Source organism: Myotis yumanensis, unplaced genomic scaffold (genome assembly GCF_028538775.1).
Source record: "Myotis yumanensis isolate MYYU_CA2020_CCGP unplaced genomic scaffold, mMyoYum1.0.hap1 SCAF_3, whole genome shotgun sequence".
Classification (NCBI taxonomy): domain Eukaryota; kingdom Metazoa; phylum Chordata; class Mammalia; order Chiroptera; family Vespertilionidae; genus Myotis; species Myotis yumanensis.
The window spans coordinates 180,323,954-180,337,293 of NW_027223754.1; the positions used below are offsets into that span (position 1 = coordinate 180,323,954).

The 13,340-nt window shown below is 36.9% G+C and overlaps 2 protein-coding genes across 5 annotated transcripts in view; one reads left to right on the plus strand and one right to left on the minus strand.

Moving 5' to 3' along the window:
* The window catches only part of DNAI7 (dynein axonemal intermediate chain 7), a 57,814-nt gene extending 50,899 nt beyond the window's left edge, over positions 1-6,915 (plus strand). For all 3 annotated transcript variants that reach the window (XM_070410535.1, XM_070410537.1, XM_070410536.1), the window contains 3 exons: positions 298-465; positions 3,707-3,820; positions 4,478-6,915. In XM_070410535.1, the coding sequence (XP_070266636.1) occupies positions 298-465; positions 3,707-3,820; positions 4,478-4,759 (564 nt within the window). In that variant the 3' untranslated portion in view covers positions 4,760-6,915. The remainder of the gene's footprint in view (positions 1-297; positions 466-3,706; positions 3,821-4,477) is intronic.
* Positions 4,881-13,340, minus strand: part of IRAG2 (inositol 1,4,5-triphosphate receptor associated 2) — an 84,927-nt gene continuing 76,467 nt past the window's right edge. For both annotated transcript variants that reach the window (XM_070410533.1, XM_070410534.1), the window contains 7 exons: positions 11,680-11,827; positions 10,523-10,566; positions 8,953-9,015; positions 8,788-8,837; positions 8,415-8,516; positions 6,542-6,649; positions 4,881-5,430 (listed from right to left, as the gene is read on the minus strand). In XM_070410533.1, the coding sequence (XP_070266634.1) occupies positions 5,187-5,430; positions 6,542-6,649; positions 8,415-8,516; positions 8,788-8,837; positions 8,953-9,015; positions 10,523-10,566; positions 11,680-11,827 (759 nt within the window). In that variant the 3' untranslated portion in view covers positions 4,881-5,186. The remainder of the gene's footprint in view (positions 5,431-6,541; positions 6,650-8,414; positions 8,517-8,787; positions 8,838-8,952; positions 9,016-10,522; positions 10,567-11,679; positions 11,828-13,340) is intronic.

A 13,340-nucleotide genomic window follows, 5' to 3' on the forward strand; every position in this document is an offset into this window, starting at 1 on the left:
CCTTTTAATATACACTGAGTGGCCAGATTATTATGACCATCCCATCAGTACTTCCAAAAATACTGAATATCGAAAACTTCCTAAGCAAATACTCTCAAGGTTTTATTATTTTATTATTTGCATAACTAATTCACTTCATTGTACTGATGGGGTGGTCATAATAATCTGGCCACTCAGTGTAGAATGAGATAGGGTTAAAAAAAATGGTATAAAGAACCCAAAGGCTAGAACCAGAATGATAATGAAGAATTCCTTTAACTTGTATGAAAGCTTATTTTTTTTTCTCATTGATACTAGGAAGGCCTCTGCATGTTAGCTTCATTAAACATGGGTGACAAAAAGCCTCTCTCTATTTTGGAAGGAAAATGGATGACTCCTATTTATTTCATTATTACTTTGCAAGAAGCTGGATTAAATATCTTCCCTACTGAATACTCTCATTTTTATGTTGCTACAAACTGTAAGGTAAGCATGATTTTTTCCAAACTTAAGGTGATGGACATTTCAAATGCTAGCAAGTATTAAATTGTATATAAATCTTAAAGTACCTCATGGGTTTTCTGTATTCATTTATATACGATTATAGTTAGAAAGGAAGGAATAAAAGGCTAGACCAGAAATTCAGAGTTCTCTAAATTTTAATAATCTTCCCCAAGAAAGTAAGCCTTTAGGTATGATCTTCACTTGACAAAAGGAAAATACCCACAACTGGTCAGTGTTAGTGCAAGGGTAGTCAGAGCCACATCACATTCTGTATATGTTCTTGCTCCTTCCAGACTGGATATATGTAAGACTTCTTAAAAGAGTAAATGACTGAGCAGTTTCCCAAACAGGATAAGTCAGATGAAATCATACACACATACAGACGACTGGTACACAACCCACTTCCTCCCGTGTCTTGGCAGAGGCTCCCTGTAGACATATACAAAACACAGCCTGCTTTGTGTTACTGGTAAGGCTTTAGCTAAATGAGATCCTTCCTTATGAAACTGTGAGCTCTTTGAGGATGGGAACTGTCTTTTGATCAATTTTGATGGATTCTTCCAGCACCTCGCATATTCCTAGAACACAGTAGATGTTTAGTAATATTTGACATATGAATGAAGACAAATTCTCTTCTAATCATGAGAGGTGTTTTGGGCAGATGAATTCAGTTCTCAAGAACAAGTTGATAATATACCAGAAAAATGACAATATAGGTAGACATTCATGTAGCATCTGAAAATAATTATATCAAAAGTATGTACACATGTGTGTGGGTGGGGGGCGGGGGGGGGGGAGCGAGAACCACCTTGGTTTTAGTAACTCAAATTTCCAGTTACTCTGCAAATGCTGAATGTAGTGTAGTCTTCATTTATTCAGAATATTCAAAAATTTCTTTTTCTGACCACCTATATCAGTGGTTCTCAACCTTCTGGCCCTTTAAATACAGTTCCTCATGTTGTGACCCAAACATAAAATTATTTTCATTGCTATTTCATAACTGTAATGTTGCTACTGTTATGATTTGTAATGTAAATATCTGATATGCAGGATGGTCTTAGGCGACCCCTGTGAAAGGGTCGTTCGACCACCAAAGGGGTCGCGACCCACAGGTTGAGAACCGCTGACCTATATTCTAGTATTCTAGGCATGTTTTAGACGCTTAGGATACATTAGTGAATTTTTTTTTTTAAAGTTCCTGACCTTGTGGAGCTTACATTCTAGTAGAAGGAGACAAAAATAAGCAATAAGCATAAAAAATGATTTCATGTCAAAGGTAGATAAGTGCTGTGGGTAAAAGAAAAGGTAGATCATGAGCACTGGGGTTAGGGCTGGGTACAGTATCAAATAGGGCATCGGGGGCTCAGGGAGAAGGAAAAATTTGAGCAGAACAGGAAGGTGGGGAGTTTAACCAAGTGGATATCTCAGGAAGCAGCTTCCAGGCTGAGCGGCCTAGAGCAGTGGTCGGCAAACTCATTAGTCAACAGAGCCAAATATCAACAGTACGATTGAAATTTCTTTTGAGAGCCAAATTTTTTAAACTTAAACTATATAGGTAGGTACATTGTTATTAACTTAATTAGGGGACTCCTAAGATGGCCTTTGCTAAAAACGTCCTCAATCTGACATTTAAGGTACATTTGCTGAGGTCGATCCCTTCCAACTCTCCCATCCACACTCGTCTTGTATACTTGTTTCGTCTATCTCCTTCCGTTCATCCTCTCTATATGTCCAAACCATCTCAACATACCTTTCTCAATCCTTGACACTACATTTTCTTTCACTCCACAGCGTTCCCCAAAATTAACTTAACAAACTTTACTTAAAGTTTTAAGTCTTAGTTAAACTATAGGCACGTTGAATAAAACTTGATATCATACTTAATAATGATATTATTTATTGATAAAATTAAATTCCTTACAATTTACCTTACAATATCCATAAAATTAAATCATGACAATGACTGACAAACACTAATATGAACAATGGCCTTGCATCTCCTTGGAAAGTTTGGGTAAGTCAGGTTTGTATGTTGTTTTTAATTTTAGGCACGATTCCAGGTTCTCATCAATAAGACGACTCTTCAATTTACTCTTGATAAGGTTCATGCTTGAAAATGATTGTTCGCATAAATATATAGACCCATATAAGGAAAGAACAGCAAACGCTAGTTTTCTCAGTTGATTATATGAGTCAGGAATACTATTCCAGGTGTTAAAAATCAACATATCTTCCTTCTCCAGGTCTTTCAAAGCAGACCACGTGCTGTGAACTAAGTTCACATTTGTTTTTCTCCAATATTTCTATATCAGCACAAAGACGTTCAAATTTTGAGCTCCACAGCTCTTTGTTTTTTAAATCCAGCAATTGCATTTCAAAGTTGCCAATGTCAATATTAAAGGGAGAAAAAATGTTTCATTTTATAATAATAAAGCCACCAACACAAAATAATTACAATTCTTAAATTGATGACAAAAATACCTGTAGGATTTGCAGCTGGTTGGAAAAATACAGGTAACTTTATGCTTCAAGTAGGTACTTTTGTCACCCGCACGCGATTTGCGGACGCGACTAGCACTAACCACCGCACATGAGACTGCTGACTGACTGGCTCACTCAACTCCTGCATGAATCTCGCGTGCCTCCTCCCAGCTGCGCTGCATATCCCGCGGCTCGCCTGCGCCACGTCTCCCGTCGCCTGACCGACTGACACCCCCCACTTCTTCTAATGCCACTTCTTCAAAATAGACTCACCCAGGCTGAAAACCGACTTCTGTGCATGGGCCACGAAGTTTCAATTGCACTGTATGTGCATGCCCACACGTGGTATTTTGTGGAAGAGCCACACTCAAGGGGCCAAAGAGCCGAATGTGGCTCACGAGCCTCGGTTTGCTGACCACTGGCCTAGAGGATTGAAGGTACAGCAAGGAGGCCAGGTGCTTGGAGTTAGCAAAGGGAGAAGAAAAGATAGGTCAGACAGATAATGAGATGTATGTGGGAGGGTGTCAGATCACGCAGACCCTTACAGATCACTGTTAGGACTTTGGATTCTATTTGAGAGCAAGAGAAAGCCATTGCCCCATTTTGAGAGAGGAGTCATAGAACCTGACTTACATTTTAATGGCTTTTTCTGTTTTGAGAATAAGCTGTAGGAGGCCAAGAATGGAAGGGAGACTTGTTGAGAAGGCTCTATGATCAATTCTATTGACTTTTATATTGACAGGTTCCTTTGGTGGAAATGAAAGCTTATCGACAAATGGCCGTGCTAAGTTCTGCTTTTGCGTTTGGTTGGAGCAAGTGGAATATGCAGTGTGGTTCTGAAAAAGTTATATTTAAGGTAGAGTATGCAAAAACCCATAACACTACTTTGTCCTCCAAAAGAAAAGGTACTCAAAAGCTAAAAGAATATAGACTGTTTTCTCCTCTTGAAAAGGGGATTGGGGGAATAACACTCAAAATGCAGTTTTAAAACCATTTTTTAAAATTTTGTCAAAAATATAAAGCTAAACTATGTGAAGGGTCATACCTTCATTGCCCATTATGGTACCAAATGCTCTTGATTTCAGACTAGAGTCCTTTTAACTCGTTATAGTAACTCCAGAACAAATGGAAGCCTTTAATGCGAATATGTATCAATGGTTCACGAACTCTCCAATTTAACTTTTTGGCACATTTGCCACTTACCTGATAAATTCTAAAAGCTGACTGATTAATGTTTGAGCATAAATTAGCCACCATATTTATTTGTCTTGTTTACTGTGTTTCTCCCACTAGAACCTAAACTCTTTGAGGACAATCATTAGTTACTGATTAATGTTTGGTTTGTTGTTATATTCCCAGCAACTAGAATAGTGTCTGGCACATGACAGTCCCTCAATAAATATTTGTTGATTGAATTAATACATTTGGGGGATTGAGTTGAGCCCTTCAACTAATACTCTCCTGCCAATCTACTTCACCGGATTAACAGATTTCTCTAATTTTCTTTCTTTAGGTGAGTGAATGCCTTACTAAAGAACAAGAATGTATTCAGGATCCTACATGGACTCTTTTAATGTTTAGTGGCAACCGAGCACAAAGGCTCAAGATTGACGAAGACAGTGAGGCATTCTCTGAGGCCCTGAAAGAGGAAACTGAGTTTCATTCTACTCTCTATCACATGATCAAGGATTTTGCTTCTCAAGAAGCAATGGCGAAAACCAAGGGCCCTGACAACCAGTTTATTGACTCCGTGTGCCACATGCTACTCTGTATTAGAATATTCAGCTATTCTTAATCTCTACTGATAAACTTTACCCAGCGTGAAGAATCAAGCAACTTGAAGAAAAAATCAGGTATTTCCTCAATAAAATGTAGCAAGTGACTATATTTCAAATAGGCTCTTAAATAATCTAATCAGCATTTTACACTCAAATTTTATTTTGTAACACGTGGGGTTCTTTTCCTATGAACACTGGCCCACTGAGATTTAACGATGCTTTATTTCAACAAAAGTTAACAATATATATAATATATCCGCCTCAATAAGCTCATTAAAAGGTCATGGAAAGGTAATCACAAAAAGAGGGAATTTAAAAATCTTAGTCATTCTGAGAACCTCTGGTTCCAGGCTATCCGTTCCCAGCTAAATGTTACTCATTTACAAAATTCAGATACTGAAACTTAAAAAAAAATCAAGACACACACATTAGGACGTCCTACGGTCACACTGGTGGTGGCCCGTTGTGTCGGAGTCTGGTAAATGGCCACAAGATATGTTCTAGAGACATCCAGGAGTCTCCATCCTGGGTGGGGGCAGCATCCACGGACTTCTGGAAAAATCGGCCTGTGAGGAAGCTTATCAAAGCTGCAAACAGTACAATCAACGCGACGGAAAGCCAGAGAGCCTTATTAGCCTTTCTGATGGAGGTCTTGAGATTTGCTGCCCAGGAAGCTATTGTGTCATAGCTATAAGGAAAATACAGATTCAGAATTTGGTCATCACAGTAATCCATTATTAGAAACACTTCTTTTGTCAACAATACCAATCAAGTCATTGACCAGCACTGCTGTGTAATAAACTACATAATATGATCTGTTGTCTTGGTTTGGGCCACAATCTGTCCCCTTAATTTATGATTGTCAGAATTAAAAAAAAAAAAAAAAGATGTTATTATGGTGAGAATCTGAAAATGCTGTGATTCAGGCATCATTTAACTCCTAACAAGAACATACAACTATTTATCTCATTCAGGTAAGGCAGTGTGTTCCTACAGTGGAAACAAAAAATATTACTTAGTGAGTAGAATAGAATATATGTGTATGAACATTTGTATAGATAAACAGGTCATTTATTTCTCACCATACCTTAGCTGTTTGGTGTACTGATATTTAAACTCTATTTCTTTTTTAAAAATATATATATTTTATTGATTTTTTACAGAGATGGAGAAAGATAGAGAGTTAGAAACATCAATGAGAGAGAAACATCGATCAGCTGCCTCCTGCACACCCCCTACTGGGTATGTGCCCACAACCAAGGTACATGCCCTTGACTGGAACCGAACCTGGAACCCTTCAGTCCGCAGGCTGACGCTCTATCCACTGAGCCAAACCAGTTAGGGCTAAACTCTATTTCTTTTAGAGACACCCACCCCAAAAGATTATTTACAGCATCATTTAAGTCTTTGTGCTAAACATTTTACATGTGGTAATTTATGTAATCATGACCATAGAACAAGGACAAAGGTACTGGTATCACCCCTGTTTAATAGATGAAGAAATAGGTGCTCAGAAATGGGTGAAGGTGCCCAGGCCACAGAGCTCATTAGAGAGCTGGGCGTGGAGCTAGGCCTCCTGACTGCAGGGCCAGGCTCCTTGCACGGGATGCTCCTGCCTGTTGTAACTCACAGGTTCAGGAATAACCCCTGCAGACCATTTGAAGTTTGTTATTCATCTTAAATTTAGCAGTTTGACAGGTCTTTAAATAAAGTAATTTAATCCGGGGTAATACTGTTAACCCTGCCTTGCCCTTCCCCATTCCACTGAAGTGATAGAATTTGGCAGGTAGACAACTTACATTGAAGAGACATCCCATTTCGATGGATTATTCCTCTTTTCAGAAAGACTTGGCTTTCTTGTCCTTTCTACTGTTTCTTCTCCAGGGGGCTCTGCATCGTCCTTAGTTCTGTAATAAGTGTTGTTGTTTTTTTTAAATATACAAAACTAAGAATAATGTGCTATGATTATAAAATATTGCTACATTTTACTGTATAAATAAAGATGCACACAAATATTTGTTTTACGTTAGAAATATTTGACAAATTTCTAGTTCTAAAAGTCAAATCACCAAATTTATTTAACCATTTTGTTTTCACTAAGTATTCTTCTACCACGTGGACTGTAATAACCTATCTTAGTTGATTTTACTCTTTTCTCTGTAGGCTTTTTGATAAATGCTAAATTGGAGTAATATCAAATTGTTATTTCTTCTATTTCTCTAAAAATCTTAATTTTAAAACTTTATGAAAATATTCTCAGTGCAAAACTAGTTAAAATATGCTAACAGTGTCTAGCGATCTGGCAAATGGCAACTGAATTGACTTTAAATAACTTCATATTATCTAAAGAGGGATGCCCTTACCCGAACAGAACCTTTCATTATTATGTTCACTGCTGAGTTCAAGTTCATGATACCCTCACAACTGCCAAAGGGAACTGTCACAAAGTGATGGTGGTTGTTTTTGTCAAAAAATACAGGGAATGTATGTGGTAGATTTTAGTTTAGTCTTTAAAGGAAATAAGCCAGAATCAACTGCATTCTTATAAGATTCTCAGTTTTAGTCTTTTGTTTGCAAAGACTTCGCAGTAAATATCATACTATACTAACAAAAAGCAAAGAATACATTGTACTCTTTTGAAGGAAACTCTTGATCTTTTTTCTATCCCAGATCAGTAAATATCCACTATGATAACTCTTAGAGTTTTCAGTACACGCAGCAGGCTCCGGGAGTATTTTAAAACACAGAGAACTTTAAAGGTAGGTCCTGTGTCTTACTCATCTCTATATTCCTTAGGACTGATGTAGTATCTGTCACACACTAGGCTCTCCAGGAACATGTATAACATGAACATAAAATCATTTCATTAACATCTCTGCAGATGAGGAAACTGAGACCAAGGAAGGTTAAAGCAATTTGTCCAAGGTCACCCAAAGACTTAGAGCAGCGGTTCTCAACCTGTGGGTCGCGACCCCTTTGGCGGTCAAATGACCCTTTCACAGGGGTTGCCTAAGACCATCCTGCATATCAGATATTTACATTATAATTCATAACAGTAGCAACATTACAGTTATGAAATAGCAATGAAAATAATTTTATGGTTGGGTCACAACATGAGGAACTGTATTTAAAGGGAGAGAAGGTTGAAAACCACTGACTTAGAAGCATTTGTTCATGCTTCTCCTTCCTGCCCTCTCTCCCTTGTGCTATAGAAGTATATTTTATGTAACTTGCTAAATATAGAGTAGTCATGTAGAGATTTATGTTTCCCCTACTCTTCATTTATGTAAAGGGAATATATATATAATGCACATATATTACATATATGCCTATGGTATATATATAATACATGTATTTTTTCTTAAAAAGATACACATTTCACTTCTGTGGCTCTTTATTCACTGTGCCCCACCCCCACCCCTCCCCATTCCTGCTGGCCAGATACCTGCCTGTACAGGGAAAAAAATTATCTTTACAAATTTGGCAGATTACAGGGCCTTTTCTAACTTAAGACCGAAAACCTTGCAGTTCTGAGCCCTACAAGAGTGAATGTATTCACAAATAGCTTTTATATAGTGCTTTGCAGTTTATAAGTCTTAAACAATGAGTTAAAGTGATCCCCACTGTTTATGCCCAGCTCTCAGCAGGTTAACAAACACACGCTTCACCTACTTTAGCTCACATTTTTCTTCTTCACCATCTGCCCAGGAATAGGTGCTGATAAACCGCTGTAATGAGGGACGGTGTTCACTCTGCTTTGACCCCAAAATACGCCTATACAAAGATGATCATATTCACTTGTCAAATCAAATACATCCATACCCATTATTAACTTATTTCCCACTACCTAACTCAATACAAAAATTATACATTCTAATTATTTTCCTTGGCACTCGCATATTGCTTATTTAAAAAAATAATAAAACATTTCATTATATGACAATTTTTATAATTGTTCTGCTTATATCACTTAATTTCAAACAGTTACTTTAGCACAGTTAAAATTAGGAAAGTTCCCAAAGAGCAACCATATAATTACACTTACCAACTGCTTGACCTCCTACTGAATCGGTCATTGTTTTCCATCCCAGCCACCTTTAAAGTTCAGGTGTTAAAGAAATGATAAAATAGGAATTTAATGAAGTATTTTGTATATTTTTCTCCTATGAAAACGAATTTGCTTTTTGAGAACATTTAGAAACTTGCTTACCGTTGCTGCATTGCCAATATTTCTGGGTAAAGAGGCAATCGTTACTCTTCGAAGAGAAGATGGCTATTCAAAGGGGGGAAACAAACATTTAGAAAGTTCTTACTGTTTTATTCTTATATGCAACACTGATGAATATCTTTGTACATACACATCCATGCACTTGACTACTGAGTTAAACAGTGAGCATTTTAAAAAGGATTTTGTTATGAGCAAATCACCTTCCAGAAATATTCTACTTATTTACATTTCACCTTCCCCAACATTGGGTGAGTCTGATTTTTGCCAATCAAATAGAGTATAAGCTTTCTTGTTTAGGTTTGCATTTATTTGACTTGCAAAATATTCAACACTTTTTCTATGTTAAATAACCATCTAAGAACCACCTGTTTATGATCTCTGCCCATATTAATTTTGTTCATGATATTTCGGGCAGAAAATGTTTTCATTGTTAATACAGCCAATGCTCTTCATCTCTTCCTCTCTTTTGTTACCATTTCTTTTAGAAAGGTTTTTCCCTACTAAGAGGAGCTATATTTTAGCTTATAAAAAATTGTTTCATTTTTTCCATTTAATGCATTTAAGGATGGGCATATTACTTTAATGAATGAGTGTGTTTTTAGATCGGCCTTGAGATTAGCACAGAAAAAAATATTATATAGTATTATGTGGTTCTTAAAGTTTGAGTAAGTACAGCTTCAGGAAATAAAAATATTTTAAATGTAGGAAATAAAGTTTTATGTGAATCCTTTTCTTAAATCATTACCCCTAAATTATTTTCATAGGTTAGTTGAGCATCAAGAATATCAACCTGTGGTCCATGAAACCTGGGTCCAAATCATGGTTCTACCACTACATATATCACAACTAATCACTGAACTTCTGTGCTTCTCTTTTTCCTCATGAGTGGAAAAGAGATTTGGATGGAATGATTTTAGAGTCACTTGCTCACAAATCCTATCACTAAATCCTGAGCAATCCTGATTTTCAAACTCCCTAATTTTTAGTTAGGCATACAGCCTCCAGAATAAAAAAAACTGTATTTCCAGTCTTATTTGCAACTAAAGTGAAAAGGGGAATGTTTTCTGGGACATCTAGGAAGTTATTTTTAAAGGGCGAGGGAATACCTGTCTTTCCTTTTTCTTGGAATGTGCCTGGGTAATGACCAGGACTTGGTGCCTGGGACTGCAGGGGCCTCTCACACCATAGTGTGGAACAAAGGGGCTGAGTGGATGAAGCAGCGAGTGAGGAGGAGACTGGCCCTGTGGATTTTGTGAAGCTACTGTGCTTTTGTTGGGCTTCCATTTCCAATACCCATTTTACATGAGAGACACTATTGTTTACAGCTTCCTTCTCACCACCAGTCAAACTTAATTGATAAACCAGCATAACAAGAAACGTAAAAGCATACACTTAAGCAAATATACACACACATATGTGCATACATGTGAATTAAAATAATTGTTTTATGATCTACATTCAACGCTATGTTGCTTCAAATATTTAAAAACCAACCCCCTATAATATTTGATAGACATCTTTAAAGTGAATCAGTAGGTGAATTATTAATTACCTTGGAGTTTAGAGAAGCTGAGCGTTTTTTAACTTGACAGTCATCTGAAGGAAAAACATTTGCACATTTTAGAAACTACCTTTGTAATTTCTGTTAATGCAGTGGTCTTAATTCTTTACAAAGAAAAACAATGGTCAGAAAATATTTAAGATCCTGAAGACTGCTGATGTTATAAATATTTGGCTATTGTTTATTCGGTGATTCATAAAAAATGACCATCTTAACCAACAGAAAATAGCCCTCTATGTTACTACATATGTCCAGAATGCTGACCTAGCACATAGTAGGTACTAAATGAATATCTTCTGAATAAATGAACCCAAAATTACAGATAGAAGATACCAAGTATGGTTACTTTTCTTGAAGAAGGAATAGAACATTAAGAATTCTCAGAAGTTCATACTGCTTATTTAACAGAAACTATTATAAGATTTATATACTAGTAAACCTTATATTAAGATATTTTCCATGGCCTTACATGTGTCTCTATTTTTCATTCATTAGTCAGCTTTACTATGCTAGTGTTAGACCTTCTCTGAGGAATACAAAACCACGGTTGATGAGAACATTCATAGTTATTCTGTCTTACTTTGTGTGGAGAAAGAACCAATTTTAACATATCCTAAGTAGGAGAACACTAGGGTCAACTTAATGGGTTGGATTATATATATTCTCTGATCTCAGCAATTTAAATTTATTCAATGAATTTAAAAAAATATGTTTTTATTGATTCTAGAAAGGGGAAGGGAGAAGGTGAGAGAGGGAAAAACACTGATGAGAGAGAAAGATCATTGATTGGCTGCTTCCTGCACACCCCTCACTGGGGATTGAGCCCGCAACCCAGGCATGTGTCCTGACCAGGAATCAAACCAGCAACCTTTCGGTGAATGGGATGGTTTTCAACCCACTGAGCCACACCATTCTGGGCAGATTTAATTATTTTTTTATGTCATTATCAAAGAATCTTTGTCTCCCAGCCTGTTATCTAACTGACATCCTACTTTTGGCTATGCAGATGACAGGAATGAGTTCTTCTTTTACTATAACTTTAACCTAAGGGTCTTATATTTAAGACCTAACAAGAAGAAGTAAGAGAGAGAATGAAAGATGAATGTTAGGAAATCATAACTGGCACTATTATCTTAAATTTGCATTACCTTCATCTTCCAGAGGGTTAAAAGACCTTTCATTTTGCAAAAGAACCTGTTTCAGTTCTTCTAATTCAGCGTGTTCTTTGGCATACATTCTCTTCAGGTTTTCTACGTGCTGAATCATTACTTCAACTGCTTTGCTAACCCGGCTTTCCTAGTAGAAAAAAAAAGAAACACATTTATATTGAAAATATTACCCAGTTAAAAGATGGTGATTAGAAACATGCATTTATCTTTATCCCTAAATCCCACTAAAATGGCAACAAAGGTATTTCTATTTAAAAAAGGCCTGAGTCCACCAGGGCAAATAAAACAGAAGATATAATAGCAATACAAATTTGAAAGCCTGCTAGGATGACTCTTGGTAAATGACTAAGACGTGAAAAGCTAAACCCTAAAATAAGCAGTAAGAAAAGCCTAGAAGCATCCTAAGAAAGTGCTAAAGGATCAGGGGATAGTGGCATCTCTGGAATTAAGCTCCAAGGTGGAAATGTGAACAGAAGAGATGACTGAAAATCCATGTAAAAAGTGATTAGACCCACAGATGCCCTCCCTTACTCAAACCAACTGAGCAACTACCCTTCCACCACTTTGGTGAAAAACTACAAAGACTGAATAAAGAGGGTCTGTGGGTCAGGTAGGAAGAGATAGTTGATGGTGGCTCATCATGAAATAAATGGATGTAAGCATACATACTGAATAATGAGATCCCTAGCCTTATTCTGCCTTCAAGCTCCCAAACTCTGGTAGCCAGGCTTATACCTCAAGGCAGGCAGCTAGAAGATCTTTCTCCAAGGAACCTAACATCCCAAGATGAAGGTCCTAAAACTGCTGACAGTAAGAGCATTCCAACGAAACACCTAGCTTGTGCGAAGCTCAGGGCCAACAAGAATCCTCCCCACTCAACATACACAGAGCTCCCAATCAGCTGTATAATGGTCCATCAGATGTTGGAGGAAAGCCGCTAGCACAAAAGAAGAACATAAAAACAGGAAAAAGCAAGCTGGAGGAAACAAACCAGAGAAAAACAAAAACTTCAAGGAAACAACCAATATCTTCAGAGTTACAGATTATTATTGCATGTATGAAATAAGAATAAGATATTAGTTAAAAGCATTCTGAAAACAGAGAGACTGAAATTTAAAAATATGACAAAAAATTTTTTTACAGGAGAAGACAGGGAGGAGATGATGATGGTTTAAGGAGAAAGTGTGAAGTTGATATTTAGAAGAGAGGGAGGGTGAATCATGGGAGGCCCTAGGGACCCACATGAGGTTTGTGATAATGAATTTCAAGAGAGCTAGTCAGTATATAGGTGTGATGTTTTTTATCTATGCAGGTATAAGCAAGTGGAGAAGTGGATTTAAAAAGCATTGTAGATTTTCTAAATGAGTAAAATAAAACAAGGGAAAAGTGTTGAGAGGTTTATGCAAGGGAGTGAATATTGCATTTGTGGAATTTAAGCTTGGTCAGGAGAAAAGAGAAGCCACCAGCAAGGTGAGAATCTGTGAAAAGATGCGAAAGAACAGATCGATAGAAGAACTAAATATTCATCTTCACAGGGGGACATCAACACATATCTAAAAACTGAAAATAAATCACTAAATGACAGAATATGCATGTTAGAGGTATAGATAAAACAAAACAAAAAAAACCACCTCAGAGTT